Source organism: Pyrus communis, chromosome 3, assembly GCF_963583255.1.
Source record: "Pyrus communis chromosome 3, drPyrComm1.1, whole genome shotgun sequence".
Lineage (NCBI taxonomy): Eukaryota > Viridiplantae > Streptophyta > Magnoliopsida > Rosales > Rosaceae > Pyrus > Pyrus communis.
In genome coordinates this window covers 26,075,897-26,103,204 of record NC_084805.1, presented here as the reverse complement: position 1 = coordinate 26,103,204, position 27,308 = coordinate 26,075,897, and the positions used below count along the sequence as shown (strand labels likewise).

The window sequence follows — 27,308 nt, the reverse complement described above, 5'->3', positions numbered from 1 at the left end:
AATGGACTACCTTCGGAAATCAAAAAAGTTGCATGTAAAAGTTTGTTTTTCATCAAAAGCTACTTGGACTATAGCCCATGATAGCCTTTAAGCTGACTCCGTCCATGAGTGTTACTTGATAGTTTGGTTTTATATTCATTAAATTGGCAAATAAGTAAAAAAAAATAAAAAATTTCAATTCAATCAAGACTTTTTATTTTTAATACTACTCAGAGGAGAGAGGTTGGGGGGAGGATTTGATTATGGGGTGGGGTGGATTGATCTCATCCTTTCTCGACGCTTGGCTGTTTCATTCAAAAAAAAAAAAAATTTAATATAGAAAATTTAGAGTGTACATTTATTATAAATAAAATATTAATAACTATTTTATTATTTATTTATTTTGTACTTTCTTTTGAGAAGTTTTTAGCTCAAGACACAAATTATAACATCATATATTATTGAGTAAAGTACAAAAAATTACCTCAACTATTGGGGTCACGATAGTTTCTTACCTCATCTTTTAAAATTGACAATGTCATACCGCATCTTACGAATTTGTGACAATGTCATACCTCCGTCAATTTTTCTGTTAGTTTTTCTGTTAAGTGCTAACGTGACTTGATTCAGGACCTACTTTCTATTAAAAAACTATTAAAAACTAAAAAATAATTATTTAATATTTTTTAAATATTAAAATAATAATAAAAAGCAAAAAAAACAAAAAAAAACCCTCATTTCGTCCCTCCCCCCTCCTTTCTCCTCTCCCCATCTTCATCTTCTTCCCCTACCTGCAAATCCCAACACCAAAAAAAAAAAAAAAAAAAAAAAAATTCCAATTTGTCTTCCCCCCACACCCACACTCAATTTCCACACACCCACACTCTTCTCCCTCCTGCAACCCAAAAAAAAAAAAAAAAAAAAAAAAAAAAACCCAGATCCCGTCGGCGAGAAGATGGGTGAGCAGAAAAGGTGGAGGATGGGTGCGGAAGAGGATGTGGAAAATAGATGAAAGTGGTGGATTTGGGGTTTGATGGGTTTTCAAAATTTTTTTTTTTCCTTCTTCTTTTCCTCGTCTTCTTCTTCTTCTTCCGCAAGGGATGTTGATGAGTTTTCAATTTTTTTTTAATTTTTTCTTCTTCTTCTTCCTCCTCCTTTTCTTCCTCTTCTTCTTCTTCCTCCTCCTTTTCTTCCTCTTCTTCTTCTTCCGCGCCAACAGGGGGGAATTTTTTTTTTTTTTTTTTTTTACTTCCTCCTTTTTTTCCTCTTCTTCTTCTTCTTCCTCCTCCTCCTCCTCCTTCTCCTTCTTGTTCTTTCGCAGGGGGGTTGTTGGGTTTTCAAAATTTTTTTTTTTTTTTTTTTCAGGTGGGGGGAAGAAAATGAATATGGGGAGAAGAGAGAGGAGGGGGGGAGGGGGAGGGGAGGGACGAACTGATGGTTTTTTTTTTTTTTTTTTCCTCTGCTTTTTATTATTATTTTAATATTAAAAAAATATTAAATAATTGTTTTTTAGTTTTTAATAGAAAGTATGTCCCGAATCAAACCACGTGAGCACTTAACAGAAAAATTGACGGAGGTATGACATTGTCACAAATTCGTAAGATGCGGTATAACATTGTCAATTTTAAAAGATGAGGTATGAAACTGTCGTGACCCCAATAGTTGAGGTAGTTTTTTGTACTTTACCCTTTTTTTTTTTAATTTTACTTTTATTTATTATTTTATTATTTAAAAAATATTAAATATTTTTTTTAGTTTTTAATAATATTTTATTAATTTTTTAATAGAAAGTGGTCCCCGTCTCTTTCCACGTCAGCATTTAACAGAAAAACTAACAGAAACATTGACGGAGGTATGACATTGTCACAAATTCGTAAGATGCGGTATGACATTGTCAATTTTAAAAGATGAGGTATGAAACTGTCATGACCCCAATAGTTGAGATAGTTTTTTGTATTTTACCATATATTATTATATAAATGAAAGAAAATTTTATTTTCCAAGTGTCATATTGCTTGTATAATGAGATAACACGTAATGTACGATGTCGTATTCGTGAACACCAAAAAATTTCTCCTCATTCGGATCCATGGCGGGCCCACGAGTAAAGTGTGTCCCCTTAGAGCAACTCCAGCGTTGGAGCCCTCCCCCCTGGCAATACACTATTCAATCCACCTAATGAACAGTAATTGCCCTTAATGAACAGTAAGTAGCCCTGGTAATAGAATTTGCATCTCCACCGTTACACTTCAATAGCCCTGGCAATAGGCAATAAAATATTAGTATTTTTTTTATTTATAAAATTAATACAAAATAATTTTAATTGTAATATCGGATAAGATTTTTAATCGTTCTCGTTGCGCCACGTGTCATTATCCGAAGTATTATTAAATAATACAAAATAATACAAATAAATAATTATAATGAAAATAAGTAACTAGCAAATATATACATACATACATATATATATATATATATATATAAGTAACAAATATAATGAAAATAAGTAAGAAGGCTTCAAGTTTAGTAAATAATGAAAATAAGTAACAAATAAATAATTATAATGAAAATAAGTAACTAGCAAATATATACATATATATATATAAGTAACAAATATAATGAAAATAAGTAAGAAGGCTTCAAGTTTAGTAAATAATGAAAATAAGTAACAAATAAATAATTATAATGAAAATAAGTAACAAATAAATAATTATCATGCAAATGTATACCTAGCAAATATATATATATATATATGTCATGTTAATCATAACATGGGGCTAGAGTTCCAAGTTTAGTAAATAATTTTAACCTTAAATATACACATTTTTTTTTTCTTAATGTAAGTGATATTATACATTAATTTTAATGAAAATAAGTAAAAAATAAATAATACAAACAACATAACAAATAAATGTAACAAATAAGTAACAATATTGAAAGTAGTTGAGAAAATATGAAATTGTTGTGTAAGGTAGATGATAATGAGAAGGTATTTATAGAAAAGTAAAAAAAAAAAATTTACAATTTTTTTCAGATTTTTCAGATATTTTTTTGAATTTTTTACAATTTTTTTTTAAATTTTTATTCAATTAATTAATCTCTGCCGTTGGATATAAAAAAATTTGAATTCCAACACTCCAGATTGTGCCACGTGTCACAACGGTAACTTTTCAGATTTTTAAAACTATTTTTTCATTTATTTTTTTATTTATAAAGCATTTTAATATCCACCGTTGATCTCAGATCGAATGGTGGATATTAAATCTGACTTAATTTTTTTTTTTTACCGTTGAGATCTAACGGTCCACATTAAGTGACCGTTAAGATCTAACGCACCGTGGGAAGCCACGTGGCTACCTAACGGTCACTGACAAAACCCTTTTTTTTCTGATTTTTCTGTCGGGACGCGCCCCCACGCGCGGGTGGGGTGCACGCGCCTGACACAAAAAAATAAAATATTAGGCTGACGCCACCCTGGCGTCAGCATGACGTCATCCCCACCTCGGGCTCAAGGGCTGGCAATCCCTCACGGGCCCTTTGCTCGGGCCTCCCCCTTCCGCCGGGCTTCCTCACGCTGGAGGGCTGCCACCGGCCCTCGGGCCTTTGTTTTGCACACTGTCCCCCGAGCAATTTGCTACGGTGGGAATGCTCTAAAGGCTATATGACACCTCTGTCAGGGAACGAGGGGTGCAGTTACCGGGAGGGCAGAAGCAACGAGTAACCATTGTCGTTGCTCATCGTCTTACCACCATAAAAAACACCGACGTAATTGCAGTGGTGAAGAACGGCGTGGCGGCCGCGAAGGGAAGCCACGAGTTCTTATGAAGATCGGCGATGGTGCTTGTGCATCTTTTGTGGCACTTCACACAAGTTCAATGTGAGAAGGAAGATAAAGGCTATAATTTGTCACCTTTTTGGCAGTATCAATTGAAATTTGTTAAACTGATGACCATTTTTTTTATAAACAACGCGAATCATCAAATTACATATTTATGTAGCATTCACGAAAATGCATTGTCTGGAAATTTTGTAAGAAACAATATGCACACGCATGTCCCGACTACATCATGGGACAACGCCAAACGAGCGCACAAGAAAACCGAACATCATGACCAGACAATCTTTTGTTATTTTGCACATGATGAGAGCCGTAAAGAGGAAACTAACTACCAGATGTTGGGGAGGGCTCAGTAATCTTCACCCCCGAGATCGCTGGATGGAATCCGCTGGCGTTTCTCCACGTAGGCTGTCGGAAACCATCCTCCTTTTCCTTTGCACTCTCCTTCTGACCATCCTGATGGACTCACCTGGATAAAAAGTTTTCCAGATCAGCAAACAAGAGAATATTAGGCACGTTAATTCAAAAAAAGGAAAAAAAATTTGGCAAGTTTCATCCAGAGCATCCCAACAAATCATGGCCTAGTTTTCGTTTATGGTTGATGAACATTTTAAAGGCCGGTCTCGAGGATATTACCTTTCGCACAACAACATAGTCACCGACTGACAGGCTTAGTTCCTTCTCTGATGCAGCACTGAAAGAATGTGTCGCCTGAAAGCGTAAAAACATTAGAAGTTCAGATTCTTAGACGTACTTGAAATATGATATGTCATAGAGCCAGTTCAAGAATGGGTGAAACAGGCACGAAACTGGATATTGAAGGCCCACGGTCCTAAGGAATAGAAAAACGAAGAACACTCATTTCATCTTTTAGTATCTTAACTTATCTGTTAATTCCTCTCTCCCTTCTTTCTATACAACCTACATTGTTAACTTTCTCTGCAACTATATGACCCCTGCATTGTGCAGCCAGCAGCCTATCTTATATTCTCGAGTTAATCTTTGTATAAAGGGTAAATACAATTTCTTTTAATACTTTAAGTTTGATTGAGCAATCAGAAATACAGCATCCAGGATATGAAAAGTAACATACTTCGGCCAAGAAGTACATTGTTTTCTCTGAGCCGTTCTCTTGTGGAATCACAGGAGGAGCAGACTCTTTCCGTTGTTTCTCTGAGACCAACTGCCGCAAAAACCAGGCCATGACATGAGTTCATATAATTAAATCGGAAATGCTTTCCTTTTAAAGACAATCGTAAGTGGAACTGACCTCTGCTTCAACCTCACCGAGTACGGCAGCCACTCTCAGATGATAATTCTTTTCTCCTTCAACCTTAAAAGTGCTAAGGTTAATACGTGTATAACTGAAGAATGACTATAATCTTCAACATAAAAACCAACATTCGGAAAATCATGTGCATTCTTACCAGTGCAACAAGCCTCTGGAAAGTTAGTCTTTGCTGCTGTGCTTCCACAGCAGCCAATGCAGCTGAAGCTTCTATACCCAGAACCGCCATGTTTGCTTTCAATTCTTTCATCTTTGCTTCCGCCGCCTGCAGCTTTGCAACATTATCAGGATTTGGAAGTTCTCTTACTCGTGCTTGTCTTCTGGACACTTCTACCGCCTGTTGTTTTTTTAAGGTCACTAATATGTTGGCAAAAGGCAAATATTATCAAGCATGATAAGATAGGAATGTATTTTACCTGTGTCTCTGCTTCCTGTCTCATTCGACTATAACGTTGAGCAAGATGACGAGCATCTTCCAAAGGAGCACCAGCTATCATTGCTCTTAACGGATCTAAAATCTATAAAAAACAGTGAAGGATAAGCTACATGTTCCATCTTAAATCATGAATATTATTACAATCTTCAAAAACGAAGTGGACTTATACAAATGTAATGGTATTAAAAGTCCATCTAAAGTTGCAAGCCACTCAAAAGCTTCAAAGTTAAGTATATTATACTTCAATCAACACCATTCTAAAATATAATTCTAATCCACAAACACGTACACTGTAAATATTCATGATAGAATTCACGTCCTGCAGCATAGCACAAAATGGCTACAATACTTCAATGATGACTAAAACGCAACCATGGTTGAGAAATAATCGTCAGAAATACAGAATACTTCTGTCATCCAAAAAGTTATATAAAATAATGTATGTGCGAGCGTGTCTGTGTACGGATGAATCCTGCATCCAACAATGTAACTAATTTCTCTAAGAATCGTTGACGAATTACAACAAATGGTAGAAACTACCCAATGATGAAGTCATAAGCACAACATAAATAAAATTATAATCGGAAGTCAACCTGTGAAGATAACAGCTTATTCAAATCTTCTTGTTCCTTTTCTACATGCTTACGAGCATCACCATATATAGATGCACCCTTAGCTAAAATCTTGTCACTTGTGTTTTCTGCACCATATCTGCTACAATCCTCGGACAACTTGGTTCCTGGCTACCACAAAAAGAGTACTAGTAATAAGTGCAACTACAAAGGCTAAGGTTATTCCCTCCAATATACTAAGTGAAGTTCTGAAACTAATTTCATAGGCTAAGGTTATTCCCTCCAATACACATTGCCCCATAGATAATCCAATGTTACTGAAAACGAATAACAAATTTCTACCTGCTTCAATATGCTTATACCCTATGGCTGTGAACGCTTCTGCTGCTTTAACAACTTCCTTCTGAAAATCCTGAGGATAAATAATGCGAAATCAGTTTCTGGCACCAACTTCAAAGATATTACACATCTTAGAAAATCACGATAGGGGTGTTTTGCTTTTTTTCTTTTTAACGAAGACAGAAAGAATAGATCGTTTCAAGTTAATGTATAATTTCAAAATGGCTCTTGGTCACATATGTACCTTTCCTGAGCGAGTGGACCTGTACAGTTTCTCTAGTTGCTGATGTCTCTGCATCTCAACCTCATCTATTACCATTACATCTGAGCTTTCATAACCAGTCCCACCGAACTGCTTTATCACAGCCTGAAAAAAACAAAACTATAACATTAATTTGATGGACAGAAACAATAGCAACTAATTGATGGGTGAATATTTCTAACAAGCGAAAAAAAAGTAGGTAAATAGCAAGAACGGAGTCGCGGAAGAACCATAATGGTGTGCTAAATGAACTTAGATAATTTAAGTTAGCAATCCGAGGGTGGTATTTTCTACACTTATCTCTACTATCATCAAACGAGCTATATATTGCATAAAGTGTACTACCAAACTCATCCGCCACTACTGAATTTGTCAACAAAAGTATATAGATAATAACCAAAATTGGGTCCATTTAAGAAACAATGAATTCGATCTTCACCAAGAAATTCGATATGAATACAGCTTAAATTCATACTACATTTTCTCCATTGATCTAATACAGATTGCAGAAAAGTAACAAAATTTCAAATTTTGAGATTCAGGTGTTCCGGATTCAAATCGAAATGAACAGAATTTGCTTAATTCAATTAACTAGCACCATTCTTCTCTCAAGAAGATCAACAACGTTAAAAAATTTCGATCGAATAACGAACCGGGCACCACTGAAATCGCTTCAAATATACATCCCCATTCATAATTTAGTAAACCAACACAAACACAAAGCACGAATCCACCGCCACATTTTCTCAGTAACCAAACAGTCAATTAGCAAGCTTAAAACTTTACTTCAAAAATAACAAGAACAAGAAAATTATACTCAAAACAAATAAATGGGTTGTTCGTAAATCACCTGCTGCTGCTTGGCGACCTGCTCTCGGAGCTTACTAGCTTGCTTTCTTATAGCATCCATTCTTTTTCTTCTTCTTCTTCTCCTTCGGGCTCTGTTTCCTTGAAGAGCAGAGAATTGAGATCGAGCTCAAAACGACGATGGATTGTTGTTGAAGTGAGTGGGATTTTGGATTTGAAGGTTGATGGATCTCAAACTCTGAAATCGAACTAGTGTTTTGAATATACTGGGTTGGGTTGGGAACCATACAGCGCTGGAAAGAGCTGCTCTGTTTTCTGGGAAATGTTTGTGTGTGGTGCTGAAGTGTATTCTTTACTTAGGCTCATGACCGTAGGATGGAGTTGATTGAATGATCTTGATCATGGGCCTAAATAGTGCACCTAATTCTTTGAGATATGACCCATGAAACTTTTTCGTTTGTTTTGTTGGAAAATTTTGATATTTCTTTAAATTACAACCGATGTGAGATTTTTTTATTTTTATATTCTTACAATATCAAATAAGTAATAACTCAATGATTACCGAGGATGGTTTCTTTTGGAAAAATATTAGGAAGATTATCTTTTTATATCATATTTTGTAGACCACGTGATATGACGATTGCTGATTGGTTTATTATTTTAGTAATTTAAAGAGAAAATCCAATCATCGACTTCCATATCATATGCAGTTTACAAAATACGATTTAAGTAAATGGTCTCTCTAACATCAGCCATTTGCTTCTATCTCCTTTATTTGTGAGTGGGGGATTGGAGTTTGCAACATTTCTTAACAAAGTGATATAAAATATATTGCAATAATATCTAGTTATTTCGTTCATATATACATGCTGAGATTAGAACATACATGGTGTTATTAAGTCACGTGTATAATACGACGGTATGATGTGATAGATATTTTTAAAACCTAATAAATCAATATTAGCTACGATCACAACAAACTAAATTAATCACTTTACATGATGATATGAATATGATACTTACGCTAATAATTTCCCGCATATGTTCAACGAACTTATAATATGAAACTTCACGACCTATTGTTTAATAAAAAAGAGCAAAATATTCTAAACTCTACTTTTTCAAATTCGAATTGAGTGTAAACTCCCTCTCAAATTAAAAATTAAAAATAAAAATTTTGCCTATTTATTCACTTGTTTCATTTTGTGAATTTTGTAATTAAATATAGTACTTTTAAAGAATATCACAATTTGATGAATATCGTACTATTTCACAAAAATAAAAATAAAATATCGTGCATACCATTTTCTAAAAAATATGGTGTTTTTTTTAATTGTTTACTATTTGTCACAATATAATATGCGGTGGTAGAATCCAAATTTTTTTATTTTATTGTTCTCAAACACTAGGAACTACCAATTCAAATTGTGCACCCTAATTGTTTAGTATTAAATAATTTTCAAATTTATTCATCTAATCCAACTTGACAAATTGATTTATTTCTTAATTTGTACACATTCAAGTAGCTCTTCAATTATGTGCACAATATCGAAATTTCCCAAATCACATCATATTGAAGCCCAACTTTTCCTCCAACCATTAAATAATTATTGCAGTCACAGATTCACAGAGAATCACATGCACCCCAGATTCATATTATTATGTCCACAAAAAATAATCCAAAACCCATGAAAAATAAATCGTAGTCCCATAGTACATCGTTTTTATTTACTTTATCAAGCGATGATAATGTTTATCATTTTATTAATAATATATTTTTACTAATATCAATTAAAGGTGACGAGCAGATACATTCTCCAAGAACTGAACCATGCATAATTACATATTGGCACTTAGATCCAAAAATAAAAACCAAAAAGCATCCAAGAATTGCATACCACAGACATGCACCCCATTATTTTAAGCCACGTCCCCAAAAAATTGACAAACTCTCTAATCCCTAGGGCCCAACCCTAGTATTTTATTCCCACTCCTCAAAAAGGTTCCAAAATTCAAACATTCACAAATCCACATCAAGATCCCACCGTTCACAAAATGACACTTAGCAATAAAATTAGCCCCTTATGCTCTAGAATCTATAGGAACTTATTTACACCCAAAACGTAACTGTAACCGCGTCTCAAATTAATTCTGTTTCACTATAGGTTTTAACTTTTGTTTATAAAAACACGTTATTCGTTTAAAATACTGACACAATGACATTTAAGTAAGTTTTTCTCAACTGACTCGGACATAAATTGGCAACTTTTTGTACCCAAATAAATAAATTAGCCCAACCAGACCACACAGAATCTTCACACACGAATCTAGAGAGAGGGAAATCCCAAAAGAATCCTCATCTCTCTCACCATTACCAGTCCTTATTTCTTACCATTTCAAGTTTTAATTTTTATTGTATTTTTGGAGAAATTTTTAGCTGTGACGGGAACGATATATGCAAGTGGTGAAATTTTTTAATTTTTAAGTTATTAATCTTTGAACACATATAACCTATCATTTCTATAAAAATATGTAATGTACCATCTCATGTGACGGTCAGATTGAAAAATCTGTTGGATTTTTAAAACACAGGCGGTTATTCTCCACAAAACAGTCCCTGAGAGTCCCACGTAATCACCTTTAAGAGAGAGAGAGAGAGAGAGGAGAATAGTGTCCGGGGTTTTGATTTCGATCGAATAATACGAAGATCTGTCTCTCCGAGCGAGAGGAGAGAGAGATAGAGAGACCCCATTGCTGCTGTACAATCCCCAAAAGGAGACAGAGAGAGAGTGTGCAATCATGCCATCAGGTGCCAAGAAGCGAAAAGCTGCCAAGAAAAAGAAGGAGCAGCAAACCCACAACGGCACATCCAATCCTCCTCCTCTTCCTTCTCAAGGTGCTTTCTTTGTTTATTTGATTATTCAATTCGTCAATCCCTTACTTTCCCATCTCTCACTCGATTGTTTCCGAACCTTTGTCAGTAATTTTTCTTGTTATTTTATCGATTTGGGTAATTGGGTATTTACCAGTTACCCTTTTTTGCTTTGGGTTGGTTGGGATTTTTGTGATATGAATCAAGTTACCCAATTTTGAAGCTTTGATTTTGTTTCATTTCCCCCATTTGGGTTGGTGGGTATTTGCGGATGTGTTGAGTTTAGCTTAATTCTGGTGAACAAATTGTGGTTGCATGTTAGTTAGTGAATCTCTGAGTTCGTACTTTATCCCCCTCTCTAATGACAGTTTTGAAATTTGAATGTTTGACACTTTTTGGCTTCGAATTGGCTTAATGGGTGTTTATTGAAGTCTTAGCTTTGCATGGTTTTGACTGAAACTCTTGTGATTGAATTGAACTATGTTAGGAAATAATGATGTGAACTCCCAAGATAAGGGAGTGCCTGGGGATGCCGAGGCAGTTCAGAGGGTTGAAATTGAGAGGGAACTGAGGGACAATTCAACAAGCAAAAATGTGATTATTGAGGATGCTAAGTCTGCAAAGGGATCATCTAACGGGGACGATAGAAGCTCTAGCAGTAGTAGTTCAGATGAAGAATCTCGAGCTGTTGATAGAAGGCGAAAGGAGGATATCCATACTTCAGTTTCGGAGGAAAAACCTCATAATGATTTGGTTAAGTCAGTCGATTCTACATCAGCTGGGAAGACTACTGAAGATTCACCAGCTGAGAAGACTACAAGTTCAGCTACTACAGAGAGTGCCCCTTCTGTTGATTCTGTTACGCATGAGGTTTCTGTTCACCTCTCAAAAAGGACGCCAGTTGAAAGTGCACCGATCTCCAATGAGGTAGTAAAAGCAGGGTTGGATAATGGTGCAGAGAAAACATTGCCTACTGTGGATCCTGTATCAAAGAAAATTGAGGATAAAGCATCGCCATTACTGGACGATACTGCTAAGGCATCTTCAAGTGTGGTGGAATCTGCGTCTCAAGAAAATGAGAGCAAAGTATTGCCATCATTAGGTACTTCTCTGGCCCAAGTTAGTAATGATGCTGAACCCATCAAAGATCCTGAGGTTCCAGAATATTCTGAAAAGCAGGTATTGCGCCGCATTTTTTTCTTCATTGAAAGTTTGATGTTAGATCTTTTTTTGTTTTGATAATCACATTCAATTTCTTTGCTGGAATTTATGCAGCCTCTGTTAGCTCCGGCTCCACCCGTGGCGCAAAAAACATCTTGGCTTAGCTGCTGTGGAATTCTGGAGGCTATAACAGGCTCCAATAGATAAGTTCAGGTTGGGATTTTTCTATCAAGTTCTAATAACATGTCTTGCCTTTTCTCTCTCTATATAGTTTTTGTCTATGCTATAGAACAGACTGGGTCGTTGTGACATTGAGATGTGTTTAGGATGTAACAGGGATGCCATAATTGTTTGAGTGATCATTGTTTATTATGTTTCAGAAATTTAAGGTGTGGATCTTTATTGACCGTGGTCTCTAGGTGTCTGATTTATGCTTTTATAGAATATGGATTGCAATGCTAGTGAAAAATGGTAGCCAAGGACTGGAATTGTCAAGATTGGTTTGTCATGAAAGGTCTCGTTCACGATTTTCTCACATGAAGGGTTTAACGTTTATCATGTTGCCTATGGAATGTAAATAGTGGATGGAGAATTATGTTTAAATGTGTTATCTTACAGATTTTAGTAGGAAATTTAGTTACTAATCGAGTAGGCTTGTCTCACTATACAAGTGCGAGTAGTAAAGCAGCGAGTAACAATCCATTGTTTAAAAGATAAGAAGAGAGAAGAAATTGTTGAGGCTTCTTCCCAAGAGGGACTTTAAGCAGTACTTTCAGACTTTAAGCTGTCCTCACGGAGAAGAAATTAGATAAAAGCAGGAATTACAAATGTTCGACTCATATCTTGATGTCAAAAGTCCCTTATGCTAGAGTTAGAAGACCTCTTTTGTGCTAAGGTTCTGCGGAAGTTTTTTTAGTTGATCTCCCTTGAATTGCAAGTGTACATCAATTGTAAAGGTAGATAGAGATTGTACTAGAGATTAAAAGAACAGGGTCTCATATTTTGTTCGTTTAGCTAGCTGCTAGCTCAACCACCTAAAGGAGAATCTATTAGGCATTTCTGTTTCAGCTCGTCTAATAAGCGCGCTATCTGAATGTGATCTTTTTCAAGTGTTAGGTATTTTCTGATTTGATCTGAATCTGCTTAAATTTTCTCGTAGTCTGAGAACGGTGCTAAGCTTTATATTATTGCTCAACTCTATGCCAGCATTGAGATATATGCATCGCTTGCCTGCATAACAATTTTATATAGACTTGAGTGATGTTACTGTTCGAGTTTGTAATACCTTTCAAACTGAATGTTGTTTGATTTTTTCAAGGTTTCTCGTGATGCAGAAACAACGGATGAAGCTGTTTTGTAACCAAAAAAAAGAGCATGAAGGGTTTCAGCGGACTCGTGAAACTTGTGGAAGTGAAAAATGTTCCGAGAATTTTATGATATTTCGATATTAGAACTTTATACTTTTTTTCCCGAAAGAATAATGGGCAAGAACCGGATTAGATAAAACCAAATTAAGATCTGTGGTGGTGATAGTGTCAGGAATGGTAGGCAGCTGTATATCTCTGCTTTTGCAACCTTTCTTTCTTGTTACTTTTGCAGAATAGTTCTCTGTGTTGTTTTTACTTCCTTTTTTGCAACATTTTCAATATCATTCTTCACTTGATTGTTGTAGCCAAGTTAAAGAGTCCCGCTCTCCGCAATTTATTTTAGATTAGAATATTGTTCGAACAGTGGAAGCGTTTGATTACTCACGATTTTTAGTCGATTTTACGAATTCGTATTTAAATCATCGTTTAATCTATTATTTTTATTTTCGCCTCACCGTGAAGTTTTGAAAATTAATTTAAGACTTTCCGTTTATATTTTTGAGGGTGGAATCCCATTTTGACATTGATTTGGGGCCGCAATACTATATTTTTCACTTGTTTTTAGTTTTTGGTTTAGATATCTTACTAAATCGTAAAATCACTTTTAAATGCCTTATAATGTTTTTCTTAATGCTCATAGAAAATATTTTAAGACAAAAAAATTTGCATTTTTTCACAAAAAAAACATGGTTTAACACCCACGAGATTTAGTGGGTTTTGCAAATTCGTACATAAATCACTGTTCAATCTATTTATTTTCACATTTTCCTCACCGTGAAGTTTTACCAACAATACCCAAAGTCAAAGAAAATTTGTTGGAAGTGAGCCTCATCGTGAAGTTTTAACAACAATGCTCGAAGTCAAAGAAAATATGTCAGATGTGAGCGGTCATTCTGGCACCTATACAAAAATAACAAGAATTTGAATCATTTTTGTACATTTTTTTTTATTTCTTTTACCACTACAACAAACTATCATATTCATGTTCTCCAAAATATAATTTTCCGTGCAAAATTTATTATGATTCATATTTAAACACTTGTAATTAATGATTTCAAACCTAAATTTAAAGATATTTGAATTTTTTTTTTGTGTTAATTTTTCTTTTATCTAAATCTAAAGTATAGATTTTGAGAAAATAAACACATATAATGTTTTTCTTTTATCTTTTTTTGTGTTAATTTTTCTTTTATCTTTTTCTGTTAATTTGTATCTAACATCTCTATACTGTTCACTTATTTGTTTACTTTTCGACTTAAATATTCTACTAAATATATGCTTGTTGCTCAATAAATCGTAAATCCGCTTCCAAATACATTATAAAGAATTCCTTAATGCTCATGGAAAATATTTCAAGAAAATAAAAAATTTGTTTTTTTTACAAAAAAACGTGGATTAACACCCACATTTTTCAGTCGATTTTGCAAATTCGTACATAAATCACTATTCAATGTATTTATTTTTACATTCGCGTTACTGTGAAGTTTTGAGAATTAAGGTGAGACTTTACGTTGAGATTCTTGAGTGTCGAACCCCATTTGACGATGTTTTGGGTCTCACTACTATGTTTTTCAATTAATTTTTTAGTTTTCGGCTCAAACATTCTAATAGATATACATTTGTTGCTCAATAAACTGTAATACTACTTCCAAATTCCTTAAAAAGTTTAATGCTCAAGAAAAATATTTTGCAAAGATAAAAAGTTTGCATTTTTGTTAAAAAAACATGGGTTAGGCGGACTTAGCTTACACATAATGAGGCGAGCAATGGCACGCAAAAAAGGCAAGCTTCGCTCACAGAAAACAGGGTAGGCTTCTAGCACGCAAAACGAGGCGAGCTCGCGCACAAAAAGCGAGGCAAGCTCTTTGCATGCCAAAACGACACGGGCTCTGTGTACGCAAAAAGGGACTGGCTTCTAGCATGCAAAACGATGCAGACACCTCACATGCAGAACGAGAGAACCTAGGCACACAAGACAAGGCAGGCTCTACGCACGCAGAACGAGGCAAACTCTTAGGTGCTCAGAAAACGAGCCAGGCTTCACGCACGAAAAAATATATTTTGAAAAACATGAATATGATAGTTTGTTGTAGTGGTCAGAGAAATAAAAGAAAAATGTATAAAAATTATTCAAATTCTTGGGTGTGGCTGAAAGTTACGCGTGACTTGGCTGCCACAAAAGCACGTATAACTTTCTGCCACACCCACAAATCTGAATTATTTTTGTACATTTTTTTTATTTTATTTCTTTTACCACTACAACAAACTATCATATTCGTGTTCTTCAAAATATACATTTTAACATCTCTATATTGTTCCCTTATTTTTTTACTTTTCGACTTAAATATTTTACTAAATATATACTTGTTGCTCAATAAATAGTAAATTTGATTCCAAATACATTATAAAGATTTCCTTAATGCTCATGGAAAATATTTCAAAAAAATAAAAATTTTGCATTTTTTACAAAAAACGTGGAATAACACTCACAATTTTCAGTCGGTTTTGCAAATTCGTACATAAATCACTATTCAATCTATTTATTTTCACCTTCACCTCACCGTAAAGTTTTGAGAATTAAGGTGAGACTTTACATTAAGATTCTTGAGCGTCGAACCCCATTTTACAATGTCTTGGGTCTTACCACTATGTTTTTCAATTTTTTTGGTTTTCGGCTTAAATATTCTACTAAATATACATTTGTTGCTCAATAAACTGTAAAACTGGTTCCAAATTCCCGAAATAGTTTAACTTACGGCTCATGAAAAATATTTTGTGAAGATTAAAAGTTCTCATTTTTGTCCAAATGGGTTAGGCGGGTTTGATGCACGTAAAACAAAGGGGATTCAACTTACGCATAACAAGGCTAGCAATGGCACGCAAAACAACGCGGGCTCCACTCACAAAAAATTGGGGAGCTTCTAGCATGCAAAATGAGTGGACTCAGCTCACGGATAACGAGGCGAGCAATGGCACACAAAACAAGGCAGGTTTCCCTCACATAAAACAAACAGGCCTTTGGCACGCAAATCGAGGTGAGCTCGCGCATGAAAAACGAGGAGGTATACGTTACACAAATTGAGGTTAGCCCCACGCACGAAAAATGAGGCTGGCTCTGAGCACTCCAAAACGACGAGGGCTTTGTGTACGCAAAAAAGGGCGGGCTTCTAGTACGTAAAACGATGCGGACACCTCATATGCAGAACGAGGTGAACCCAAGCACACAAGACTGACGGACTATGCTCAAGTAAAACGAGGTGAACTTCGGGTGCTTAGAAAACGAGCCGGTTCCATGCACAGAAAAATATATTTTGGAGAACATGAATATGATAGTTTGTTGTAGTGGTAAAAGAAATAAAAGAAAAATAATCAAAAATGTATAAAAATGATTCAAACTCTACAAGGTGGCAGAAAGTCACACGTGATATTCTTGATGGTGGAACCCGTTTTTGACAAATGTTTTGGGTCTCATGACACACCCTGACCCAGAATGTCCACTTGGACTCCGAATCGAGTTGTGCTGGTTGACACCTGGAGGGTGGCGAAGCCATAAAGTGTAGTGTAGTGGAAAAACAAAAAAAAAAAAATGTGAATAAATTTGAACCTAAAAGTGCCTAGTCAAAAGAGTACGCGGGTGAGCGAGATTGAACCCATTTCACACGTGATGTCAGAGCATAAGACAGTATAGTAAATAGGATGAGGGTTATACCACTGAAGATAACCATCTCCTGAGATTTGCCAAAATCCTCGTTTACACGTAAGCACAGTTACTAAACCTAGAGGGGCGAAAAACAAAGTTGAGTGGGGTCAGAAAATAACGTTTTGTAAAAATCTTTTCAAAAACATTATAACCCCTCGCTGTAAAATTAAGTATAGTTTTCAAAATATATGCGTACTACGTATAGTAAGAAAATATTTACCGTAGCCTGCAAAGTCTCAAGAAATCAATAAGGCACAGCTATCGCAAATAAGCACAAGGTGACCAATATCACATAACCTCGTAATATGTAAACATAACATAACAAATGCTCATCAACACATGCTGACACACGAGTCAGAGTTGCCTAATGCAACATGTACGATAGGATTGGGTGTAATAAATGCGCTCTAGTAATACAATCACATGAAGGCCGACGTCGAAGCGTGGTCACATACAAGTCTGAATTGCCTAATGTAATCTGTATGACTTGGATCTAAGGCAAGTGAACGGTGTGGATGTGAACATACACATGAAAAACTGGCCCTGGCCCTGGGCAAAGTACTAACACCGAGGTGCAGCAATGATGAGTAGATGACATAAATAAAATCATGCCACAAAGATTCGATAACTCTAATCAACGTAGTAATAATCACAACTATAAATATAATATCATGATATCTCGTGCATACCTGTGAACCTATAGGGCATAGAATAATTCCCTAGGTTCAGTCATTTCACTACTTCATGTAATTTTAGTCTAAGTAAGGCATATGTAGTAAATTCTTTTCAAAGTATAATTGGAAACTAGCAAGTATGCGTATACTTATAAAAAGAAATGACCCACTTACAGTTACGCAGTCAAAATGAAGCCTCTGAGGCTTGCCGTACGTTCTCGAGATACGTTTCCCCTATATGTGAAATTACTAAGATCCAAGGGCACAGTTGTGTTCGTGGTGGTGAAACAAGTGCAATGGTGTGGTTTTCAAGCCACGTTTGAGTGTTGTGAGGATCGTTTGAGGGAGTTGCGGAGAGAAAAAGAGTTTGGGGAGATAGAAGAGAGAGAGAGCTTCGGTGAGTTCTAATTGGGTGATAGGTTTAAGGGTGATAACTGATTGGGAGGTTTAAGGGTGATAACTGATTGGGTGGATGAAAAAGGAAGGAAAGAGCTTGATTGGTGGAGAGGATTTTGGGAAAAGTTGATTGGTGGTTTGTGTGAAGAAAGGGGACCGGATCCACCAATTAAGGAAGGGATGGGTGGATTTTGTACAATTTTTAATGTACAAAATATGCTTCCCTACAGTGTTTCAAACATCGATAATTTGTACGCGCGTGTACAAAAATACATGTAGTTAACGTACTTTAACAGAGTGTAACTTTTTCGTTATAGATCCGATTCGAGTCTAACATGCACTCATGCGTTTGTAGTGATGAGTAGTAATTTAGTACGAAACTAAGAAAATGAAACTGAAAGCCAAAAACCACGTCCACGTCAGATTCCACTTTTGCCAAAAAGGGTAAAATCATCAACTCACACCAACGGAAAAGAAATTACAGTGAAAAGTAAGGACGGGTCGTCACATCTCACTACTATGTTTTTCAATTATTTTTTTTGTTTTTGGCTTAAATATTCTAATAAATATATATTTGTTGCTTAATAAACTGTAAAACTGGTTCTGAATGTCTCATAAAGCTTTCCTTAATGCTCACGGAAAATATTTGAAAATATAGAAAAATAACCAAAATTTAAACCTCTTATAGAATTATAGTCATCCTTTTAATTTGTGATAATTATAACCAAAGATTAATATGCAAATACTAATATACCCTTAAATAACTAAAAACTATTCATACATCTCCTGCAACCAGCATCCACACACCTCCTCGACACCTTTCACCGACACAACCCCTCTTCCAATTTGTAAGCAGGCGCAACCTTGTGTTCGTAAAAGTCGCCACATCGATCACACCTCCACTACAACTCCATAGATCTTCGACTCGAATCCATAATATCCGAGCAATAATCCAAATTTGTTCAAATAAGATTTCTCGTATTCTACAATTTTCATATCCAAATCCAATAAATAATCAAAAAGTTTGAAAACAAATTGGATGAAACCCAGAAGATGAAAAGAGGGTTACGTACTGGAATTGTATCATCGTCATTTTAATTTTGGAGATTTATCCAACGCTTGACGAATGCAGGTTTTAGCAAAAATTGTTTGTTGTTCATTATTTTTTTGTGAAATTGTTGTTGGATTTGTATTGCTGTTCAATAATGGAGTTGGAGATGAAGTATATTTCTGCAGTTCTATTTTAAATTCTCTTTCTTGTCTCTCAATTTTCATTTTAAGGGTATGTTAGTACTTTTATATTAAAATTTAATTATAATTATCATAAACTTAAAATGCTGATTATAATTCTATATAAGATCTTAATTTTGGTTAATTTTTTCCAAATTTTCACAAAATCTTCCTTGAAAATAAAAATTTTACATTTTTTGACCAAAAAGGTGGTTTGACAACACTTAAATGCATTGATAGCCGGTATACGTATTTTATTGGTCAGTGTAAAATCTTTTGTATACCCATGACGATGGATAGTTAGTAACACTAGATAACGGTGTTGAATGTCACACTAAAAACATTCCAGCCTTAAGAACGTAATTCATAAAAGAGTATTGAAAAACATTTATGTATTCAATCCAATCCAATCCAGTTATATCACACTGTTGACAGACACCATAACCATGGCCAGATTTATTCAAACTAAGAAAAAAAGGTATGAAAAATAAATAAATTAACACGGAAGAATTCAGACGCAGCACACAAACACAAAAGTCGCGCAACTCTCTTTAAGTTCATCTCCTCGATACAACGGTATGAATGACTGCTAAATACAGAAGCTGCGTCACCGAAAGGATGATCAAGAAGGCCTCCATTGTTCTCTGCAAGAAAGTGGAGTATGTTTCAATATAAGAAGATTTCTGGAGGAAATTGAATGAGTATTTTAGGGCTGGTTCGATAACTATTTCGTCACAACATAATTTTCATCTTACCAATCGGGAATTTCTGATCCGAAGCTCGATCTCCTTGCAACCGAAGCTGCACGAATTAGGTTAATTAACAGCTGGTTGATATAGAGCAAAAATAGTTCAAACAATTGTGTGCAACTATGGATCTGTTATTATGGATGGTAATGACTTGTAAGTACCTCATGGCAAGTAGGGTGAGGGTCCAGGCAATGGTGGCAGCTGTGGCTGCAGACGGCAAGCTCTCATAGGTCCAAGATCGAAGATGGTTGATACCGGAAATAGCTGAAGCTACGCCAACAACTCCAGCGAGCAGAGCGAATGTCACAAAGAACCCGGTAGCAGCATTCCCCATGGGGAAATATATTGGCGAAAAATGTGCCGGGAGATCAAAACCAGGACCTACAAGAGTCTCACTCAGCATTAGCATACAGAGAAGAATTCATACTACGTAAAGTGTAAACAAGAAAGCGAGAGAGTTCAAGTGGTTAAGAGCGTTTACCAATAACAAAACCGTGGTCGATTGCTCGGTTCATTGCCCAACCTCCAATGCCCAAAACGATGACATACATACAGAAATTGAGAGCCAAAAGCAGTCCGGCAACGGGTTTTAACTGCTGGTTGGCCATTGTGTAAGATCAAATGCTGTTGGATGCAGAAAGGGTTGTACTTGTTATTGCATGTGTAAAAGCACAAAGAGATGATCTTGTCATATATAAGGAAGGAAGAAGGTTTTGGTTCTTTTCTTGCTAAGGCTGTTGGTTCCAAAAGGGCTAAATGTGTGGGGTTGTAAAGGAGGTAGATGCTTGATGATCAAGGCAAACCGAGCAAGAAATGTCCAGATTCTTACTTGGCTCACATTTTTATGTATTTTTTTAAGGGTACATTCTTCTTCGTCTAGGCTTTGTGCCATTAATTGTTCCTAAGAGAACAAAAAAGTGATATTCTTATCCAGACGGACACATAATACTATTGTCATTTATTTTAACATAAGCGCTTTAAATTATAAGGTGATTCAAATTCGAATGTAAAGGAGTAAGTACATTATCCTGGACAAAGGACCTGACCCATAACAACAATAAGATAAGAGTGTAACCTTCCTCACAATGGTTAAGGTCTCATTTTGAAAAGTGCATTTAAAATGACTGAAAGCGTTTTTGGAAAAAAAATGTTCGTGGGTCACAAAAGCACTTGAAGTGCATTGAAGTGCTTTATGCAAAAAGCACATAACTAGTACTTCTTGCAAGAAACACTTCAAGTATTTTTTTAGGATTCATTTGTATTTTTACTAAGGAATTGTTGTAAAAACGTTTTCACCAAACGCGCTTTCAGTTATTTTAAAAATACTTTCAAACAAACTCTAAGTTAGTTAAACTTCAAGAATCAAATTAGAGAAAAAATATCTCACTTATTTATCAGGTGCAATTACCTATTTATCTTGAAGTGTTCTTTAACTATAAAACTTATAAAAAGTCATTTCCGCATTATTTTTCTCCTTCTGCAATTCTCGTTTAATTTATTCAATTAAGAAGCAGATGAGCGTGGATGGGGAGAGATTTTTCAATGTGACCGGCACACGATGTGGTATATCACGTGTTACCATACAAATAGTGAAATATGTGTATTAAAAAGTTAATAACTTAAAAACTAAAATTTCTCACCACTTATATAAAAACATGTGATGTACCATTTGCTTTTCCGTCGTAATAAAAAATTTCTCGTGCATGGGAATAAAAAAGCGTGTGTGAAAGTCCAATGTCAAGGGCAATAAACTCTCCACACGTACAAGACGTTGCGTTTGGGCCTTTCAGTGAACCGGAAACCACCCGCCCAGACCCTCTCCCACTTTAACGTTGGTTTTCTATACACCGTTACCGATTAACGGTCATGCTAAGAGTTCCCGCCATTTTCCAAAGCCTCAGAACCGTACAGTTTTCACTTCCACTCTCCATTTCACGCTCCGATTTCCACCAAAATCTTACGAAACTCTCTGAATGCTTGGTGGGTTTGATGAATTACACCAAATTGACCACCCCATCTCGCAAATCACTGCTCTCCGATCACCTAAAGAACCAAAATCTAGACCAAGCTCGCCCTTTTTCCCAGTGTTGATTTGTACACCATGATGATCAAGGGGTATGTGCAAATACGTAGGCTCGATGATGCCCTCAATCTGTTCTACGAAATACCTGAGAAAGATACGGTCTCTTGGAATTCGATGATCAAAGGGTGTTTGGATTGTTGGGGATTTGAGCAAGGCTAAGGAGCTTTTTGATGGAATGCCTGGAAAGAGCGTTGTTTCTTGGACGACGATTATGAATGGGTTCTTGCAGTTTGGTGAAGTTGAGATGGCAGAGCGGTTGTTTCGTGAGATGCCTGTGAGGGATGTGGTGATTTGGAACTCGATGATTCATGGATACTTTAGTAATGGAAGAGTGGAAGAAGAAGACGCTAAGAAGTTGTTTAGAGTGATTCCTTGTAAGAATGTGATTTCGTGGACTTTGATGATTGGCGGGCTTGACAGAATTGGGAGGACGGATGAAGCTTTGCTTTTTGAGAGATGATAGGTTCTGATGTACAACCTACTTTAACAACATTTGTGTGTGTGGTGACAGCTTCTGCAAATTTGTTGCGTTTGGATTTAGGTGTTCAGATTCATGGTCAGATTGTCAAGTTAGGGTACTGCTTCAACGAGTTTGTAGCTGCTTCACTTATAACACTCTATGCAAACTGCAAGCACATGGAGAATTCGTACAGGGTTTTCAACGAGAGCTTGCAAAAAAATGTTGTAGTATGGACGGCTCTTTTAACAGGATGTGGTTTGAACTGTCAACACGAAGATGTGTTGAAGGTTTTCAGGGACATGATGAAATCGGGTGTCCTTCCCAATCAGTCTTCTTTCACTAGTGCATTAAATTCGTGCTGCGGATTAGAAGATCTTGATCAGGGCAAGGAGACTCAAACGGCAGCTGTTAACGTAGGTTTTGAAACGGATGTTTTTATGGGCAATGCACTTATCGTCTTCTATACCAAATGCAGAAGCATGAATGGTGGAGTTTCTGTATTTAAGAGAATTGGCGACAAGAATATTGTGTCAGGGAACTCAACCAAAGTTGGATGTGCACAACACGGTTGTGGAATGTGGGCTTTGACACTCTTTAACCGGATGATACGCACAGGTGTAGAGCCAGATGAAATAACATTCACAGGGCTGCTTTCTGCATGCAGCCATTCTGGGATGTTGCAGAAAGCAAAACACTTTTTCAAATTTTTCTCTGTTGAGGTGAAACTTGAGCACTATGAATGTATGGTGGATGTGGTGAGTTGGAAGAAGCAGAGGAGCTGATTAAGAACATGCCTGTGCAAGCAAACAAGAAGGTATGGCTAACTTTACTTAGCGCTTGCACGATGCATTGCAATTTTGATGTGGCTGAAAGAGCTGCAAGACGCATTGAAGATTTTGACCCGCATTGCAGTGCTGTTTATGTTTTACTGTCTAATTTATATGCTTCTGCAAATAGATGGAGTGATGTCTCGAGAATTCGAGAGAAGATGAGACATTCTAGAACTGGAAAACAACATGGTTGCAGTTGGGTTACTTAGTGAGCAAATTTATCAGAAACTGGATCGGTTAGAAGGAAGATCGAAGGAAGTTGGTTACATTTTCGACCATAACAAAGCCTTATCCTACTAAGGAATGACAGCTGTATGAATTTTAAAACGCTATTGCACATGTCTGTTGTAATTCGACTGTCATTCTGTAAATAGAGGCTGAAATATTAAGGTTTCAACTGAAAGTGAAAGCAGCCATGCTTAAGAAATTAGGCACGACTTCTCCTTCAAATAGAGTGCATCCGGCATGTTGTGTGGCCGTTGTATGTCACTGAAGCTCAAGGAAAAATTTTATAGGACGGCAATAAGGCTGGCGATGCTGTATGACACGAAATGTTGGACAGTGAAGTATCAACATGTACATAAAATGGGTATAGCGGAGATGAGGATGCTTCATTGGATGTGTGGGCACATGAGAAAGGATAAGATTAGGATGAGGATATCCGAGGTAAAGTAGGAGTGGCCGAAATTGAACGAAAGATGAGAGACAATCGACTACAGTGGTTTAGACATGTGCAACAAAGGCCTACTGACGTTCCAGTTAGAAGATGTGACTACGGGACAGAGGTCCAGGGCCGAAGGGGTAGAGGAAGACTTTGGAATAGACTCTAAGAAAAGACTTAGTACCTAGATCTAACGGAAGACATGACACAAAACCGAGCACAATTGCATTCTATGATTCATATAGCGACCCAACTTAGTGAAAAAAAACTTTGTTGTTGTTGTTGTTGTTGTTGTTGTTCTCCTTCACCTCTTCTCCCAGCCATTGACATGGATTTTCAGTCAACAGCTTAGCTTCACCCTCCAACCTCGTTCAACCCTCTCAGTTTTTGTCAAATTCAATTTCAGTTAAACCCTAAGACGTACCGAATTATTGCCACAAATGTTTTAGGTTTCTTAATTTGGTTTGAAAGGATGACTCTAATATTTCCACGTGAGACTCGCATGTGATTATTTGACGAAAGACTAAGAAAAATTTAGATTTTGACCGCAAATTGCTAATGAGACTCAATCAATACGGGAGTTTAATTAACGACTTTTGCCTTGTTAATTTTGTATTTAAAAAAAAAATTGTTTGTGTGAATTTTGAGACAGGTTTGGCCGGATCTTTCCTTGTTGTTTTGTTCCAAACATGATAATAGCCTAAACAAACAATTTTACCTTATAAATCTCTACTTTTGGGAAATATTGTTACAAGATCGCATAAATAATTTAGAAAAATTGGAGGAGCCAAAAAAAAGAAAGGAGAATTAAATAGCAAAATTGATATTTGCTTTCAGAACCAAACGGGATCGTTCTGAGAGTGGTTATATAATTGAAATTTGAGTTCTCGTAGCGGAGATTGTCAATGGCGAGCCGCGCTACCATCGACCGCGCCGATCATCATGCGACGGAGAACCACCACACCGAGGCAGCTCCTGAAATCGAAACCAAAGACTTCAATTTGGTCCTCGAAGACGATAACGCGAAAGTCACAGACTTCGACAACCCGGAAGAACTCGAAGCTGATGTTGAAGAGAAGGTGTTCGACATAATGCCCGAGAGAGGAGATGACAATAAAAGCGAGAAGGGGGTTTCTAAACTGCTTGCGGAAATTGAAATGCTGGATTCGATGATAGAGAGGAGCACGGTTGGGTTGCTTGATTTGCAAGTAATGAAAGAGGAAATGGAAGCGCAGGAGAGAGAGATGGAGTGGAAGATGAGCGAGTCACTGGCACTGAAGACGGCAATGGAGGAGCTGAAGAGAAAGAAGAGTGAGGAGCTGGTGGGAAAGAAGAAGGTGGCGAGTGGATGGTGGAAGACAAAGTGGGCTCTGCCTGTGGTGGCATTGGCGGCGTGTGCTGGGACCGTAGCTGCTGTGGTTTTGGCTGGAAATGTGAAGGCTGACAGTAGAAAGAAGAACAAACCAAACAAGATCAAGACATTGTAAGTTGATCAACGAAGTGTTTAGCCTTTTTTTGAACAACGTTGTTTGTTAATAAGATTTTTCGGCTTCTTTGAAGATGAGTTTGGAGACATAGGGCTGGTTTGGTATTACTGTGCTTTGAAAAAAAACTTCTTCTGCTGTGCTGTGAGAATAAACTTTTGCTACTTTACGTTTTAAGCTTTTTTTTCACTCAAAACTGTGAAAATAAACTGTTTTTAAGTGTTTGCCAAACAGTTTTTTGAGCTCAGCTTTTTTTTATACCCACTTTTTATAAAAGCACCTCAATACCAAACCAGTACTTTCCGCCTATGGATCAATTGACATTTTTCACAAATTTTACGCGAAGAGGTCTCGTTTTGTGGCTTCAATATCATCTGATTAATCATCATGTAGTAAATTAACAAAGCTTAAAGAACAAAGAACAAAGTGTGGACTTGCAAATTTAAGCGCTAGGAGCACTGTTTCGAGCTTCAACAAGTGTGCCCTCGAAGCACGATTAATAATCCTTTTGCCAAAGTCTCGTAATGGACTTTCACATGAGAGTGTGAAACTCACTGTTTATAACGAATCTCACTGTTTATAACGAATCTCACTCTTTTGTGAGAGTTCAGACTCACACAACGAACTGTCACAAAGAGCGCTTGTAAGAATGTGTTTGTGACGAGTCATACTCTTTGTGAGAGTTCGAGTTGGTACTGAAAATAAGACCCCGATCACAAATTCATATGGTTCTTATAAGAGATGAAAATTTGATTGGAAAGAAGAAAATGGTTCTTAAATCCAAAAAAAAAAAAGTTAATCTATTTTCTTTTCTTTTTTTTAAGAAACACCAACAATATGATCCTGTTTTGTTGAGAAAATAAGTGTGAGTTAGGTTCATGAAAAAAAGATAAGCCTAACAGTCAAAACCCCAAACAGACAATAAATTTACTCAACTAATTGATGAATGAGAGGAGAGGTAAGAGAGCAAAATAAATGATGGCAAACTTCAGAAAGTTCGATGCTTTGACCAGGATTAGATGATGGTCATAAACAATATTATGATCATGCTAATAAGAATTAGGAAATTAGGCGGGGGAGGAAACCAAAGAATGACGGGATGAATTATTTTTAGGTTATATCTAGATTAATTATCAATAAAGTGTTCATTGCACGTCTCGTTTTCTGCTTTCAACATACCAAGCATTACCAACCAATATCTCTCTGAATCGAACATACACTCTCTCAGGCTCACTCTCTCTCAAACACCTTTTTCTTAGCAAACCCGAAATTTCATTTCCACACCCGCCGCCATGTACTTCTCGGAAAAACCTCAAGCAATCAAATTTTATATATTTCACTACCACGCCCACCGCCATGTACAAAGCCTTAAGCAATCGACTTATATAAGGAGGAAGGCAGGAGGAAGGCAACAGGGACCTGATGAGGGAGGTGGTTTTTCATTTCCACACCCGGCGCCATGTACTTCTCGGAAAAATCTCAAGCAATTAAATTTTATATATTTCACTACCACGCCCACCGCCATGTACAAAGCCTCAAGCAATCAACTTCTATAAGGAGGAAGGCAGCAGGGACCTGATGATGGAGGTGGTGGTCTTGAACGAGGACCTTTACCAGTCTTAGTCTCAATCTCAATCCTAAACTCATCTCCACCAAGTGCCACCGTCAGTAACAATGAGGCCACAAAGTGAGGGCACCGATGAAGTGAGCCATAGCAAATGCTTATGGATGACAGTAACAATGAGGCCACAAAGTGAGGGCACCGATGAAGTGAGCCAAGACTTGGGTGTAGGACGAGACCCGAAGACTGATAGCCCTCCGCCCACAAGATGGACATCTTGTAGAACACCTAGTCAAACAAGCCCTTGTAGGAGCAAATTTTGGCAAAGATAAGAGAGAAAGGGTTTGATGGGGGAAGGATGGGAGATAAACAGTTCCATGGGAGCAGATATTTTTAATGTCTTAACACTTGAAATTAGATGTTTGCTAGGCTTAGAAAATGCAGCATAAACCAAATGTAATGTAGGTGCCCAACCCGGGAACTAAAGAATTGTTGTTTTTGTAGTCATTAGCTAATATTGTTGCCATTATCTAGCAATGACACATGCATAACTAAGAAG

The 27,308-nt window shown here is 36.6% G+C and overlaps 3 protein-coding genes and 1 pseudogene across 5 annotated transcripts; 2 read left to right on the top strand and 2 right to left on the bottom strand.

The window, feature by feature from the left end:
- Positions 1-3,912: 3,912 nt before the first annotated feature.
- LOC137729686 (SH3 domain-containing protein 3-like) lies at positions 3,913-7,821 on the bottom strand. Of its 2 annotated transcripts, none has more exons than XM_068468690.1 (10): positions 7,565-7,821; positions 6,697-6,819; positions 6,456-6,525; positions 6,135-6,280; positions 5,522-5,623; positions 5,245-5,442; positions 5,088-5,150; positions 4,911-5,000; positions 4,454-4,528; positions 3,913-4,286 (listed from the first exon to the last, which is right to left on the bottom strand). In XM_068468690.1, exons 1-10 carry the CDS (start codon positions 7,622-7,624, stop codon positions 4,167-4,169), a joined length of 1,047 nt encoding a protein of 348 aa, XP_068324791.1. In that variant the 5' UTR covers positions 7,625-7,821; the 3' UTR covers positions 3,913-4,166. The 2 variants fall into 2 exon arrangements, with proteins under 2 accessions (XP_068324791.1, XP_068324792.1); XM_068468691.1 differs by having other exon boundaries at positions 5,245-5,370.
- A 2,329-nt stretch (positions 7,822-10,150) lies between these two features.
- Positions 10,151-13,236, top strand: LOC137729084 (lisH domain-containing protein C1711.05-like). 2 transcript variants are annotated; one of them, XM_068467909.1, is made up of 4 exons: positions 10,151-10,417; positions 10,881-11,572; positions 11,669-11,767; positions 12,889-13,236. In XM_068467909.1, the coding sequence occupies exons 1-3, from the start codon at positions 10,321-10,323 to the stop codon at positions 11,759-11,761; spliced, it is 882 nt and encodes a 293-aa protein (XP_068324010.1). In that variant the 5' UTR covers positions 10,151-10,320; the 3' UTR covers positions 11,762-11,767; positions 12,889-13,236. The 2 variants fall into 2 exon arrangements, with proteins under 2 accessions (XP_068324010.1, XP_068324009.1); XM_068467908.1 differs by having other exon boundaries at positions 12,873-13,236.
- A 6,057-nt stretch (positions 13,237-19,293) lies between these two features.
- On the bottom strand, positions 19,294-20,319 carry LOC137730339 (membrane protein PM19L-like). Its single transcript, XM_068469404.1, has 4 exons — positions 20,152-20,319; positions 19,832-20,051; positions 19,677-19,722; positions 19,294-19,565 (listed from the first exon to the last, which is right to left on the bottom strand). Exons 1-4 carry the CDS (start codon positions 20,276-20,278, stop codon positions 19,479-19,481), a joined length of 480 nt encoding a protein of 159 aa, XP_068325505.1. The 5' UTR covers positions 20,279-20,319; the 3' UTR covers positions 19,294-19,478.
- Positions 20,320-21,466: 1,147 nt separating this feature from the next.
- On the top strand, positions 21,467-22,995 carry LOC137728515 (pentatricopeptide repeat-containing protein At5g46460, mitochondrial-like; annotated as a pseudogene).
- The last annotated feature ends 4,313 nt before the right edge of the window (positions 22,996-27,308 follow it).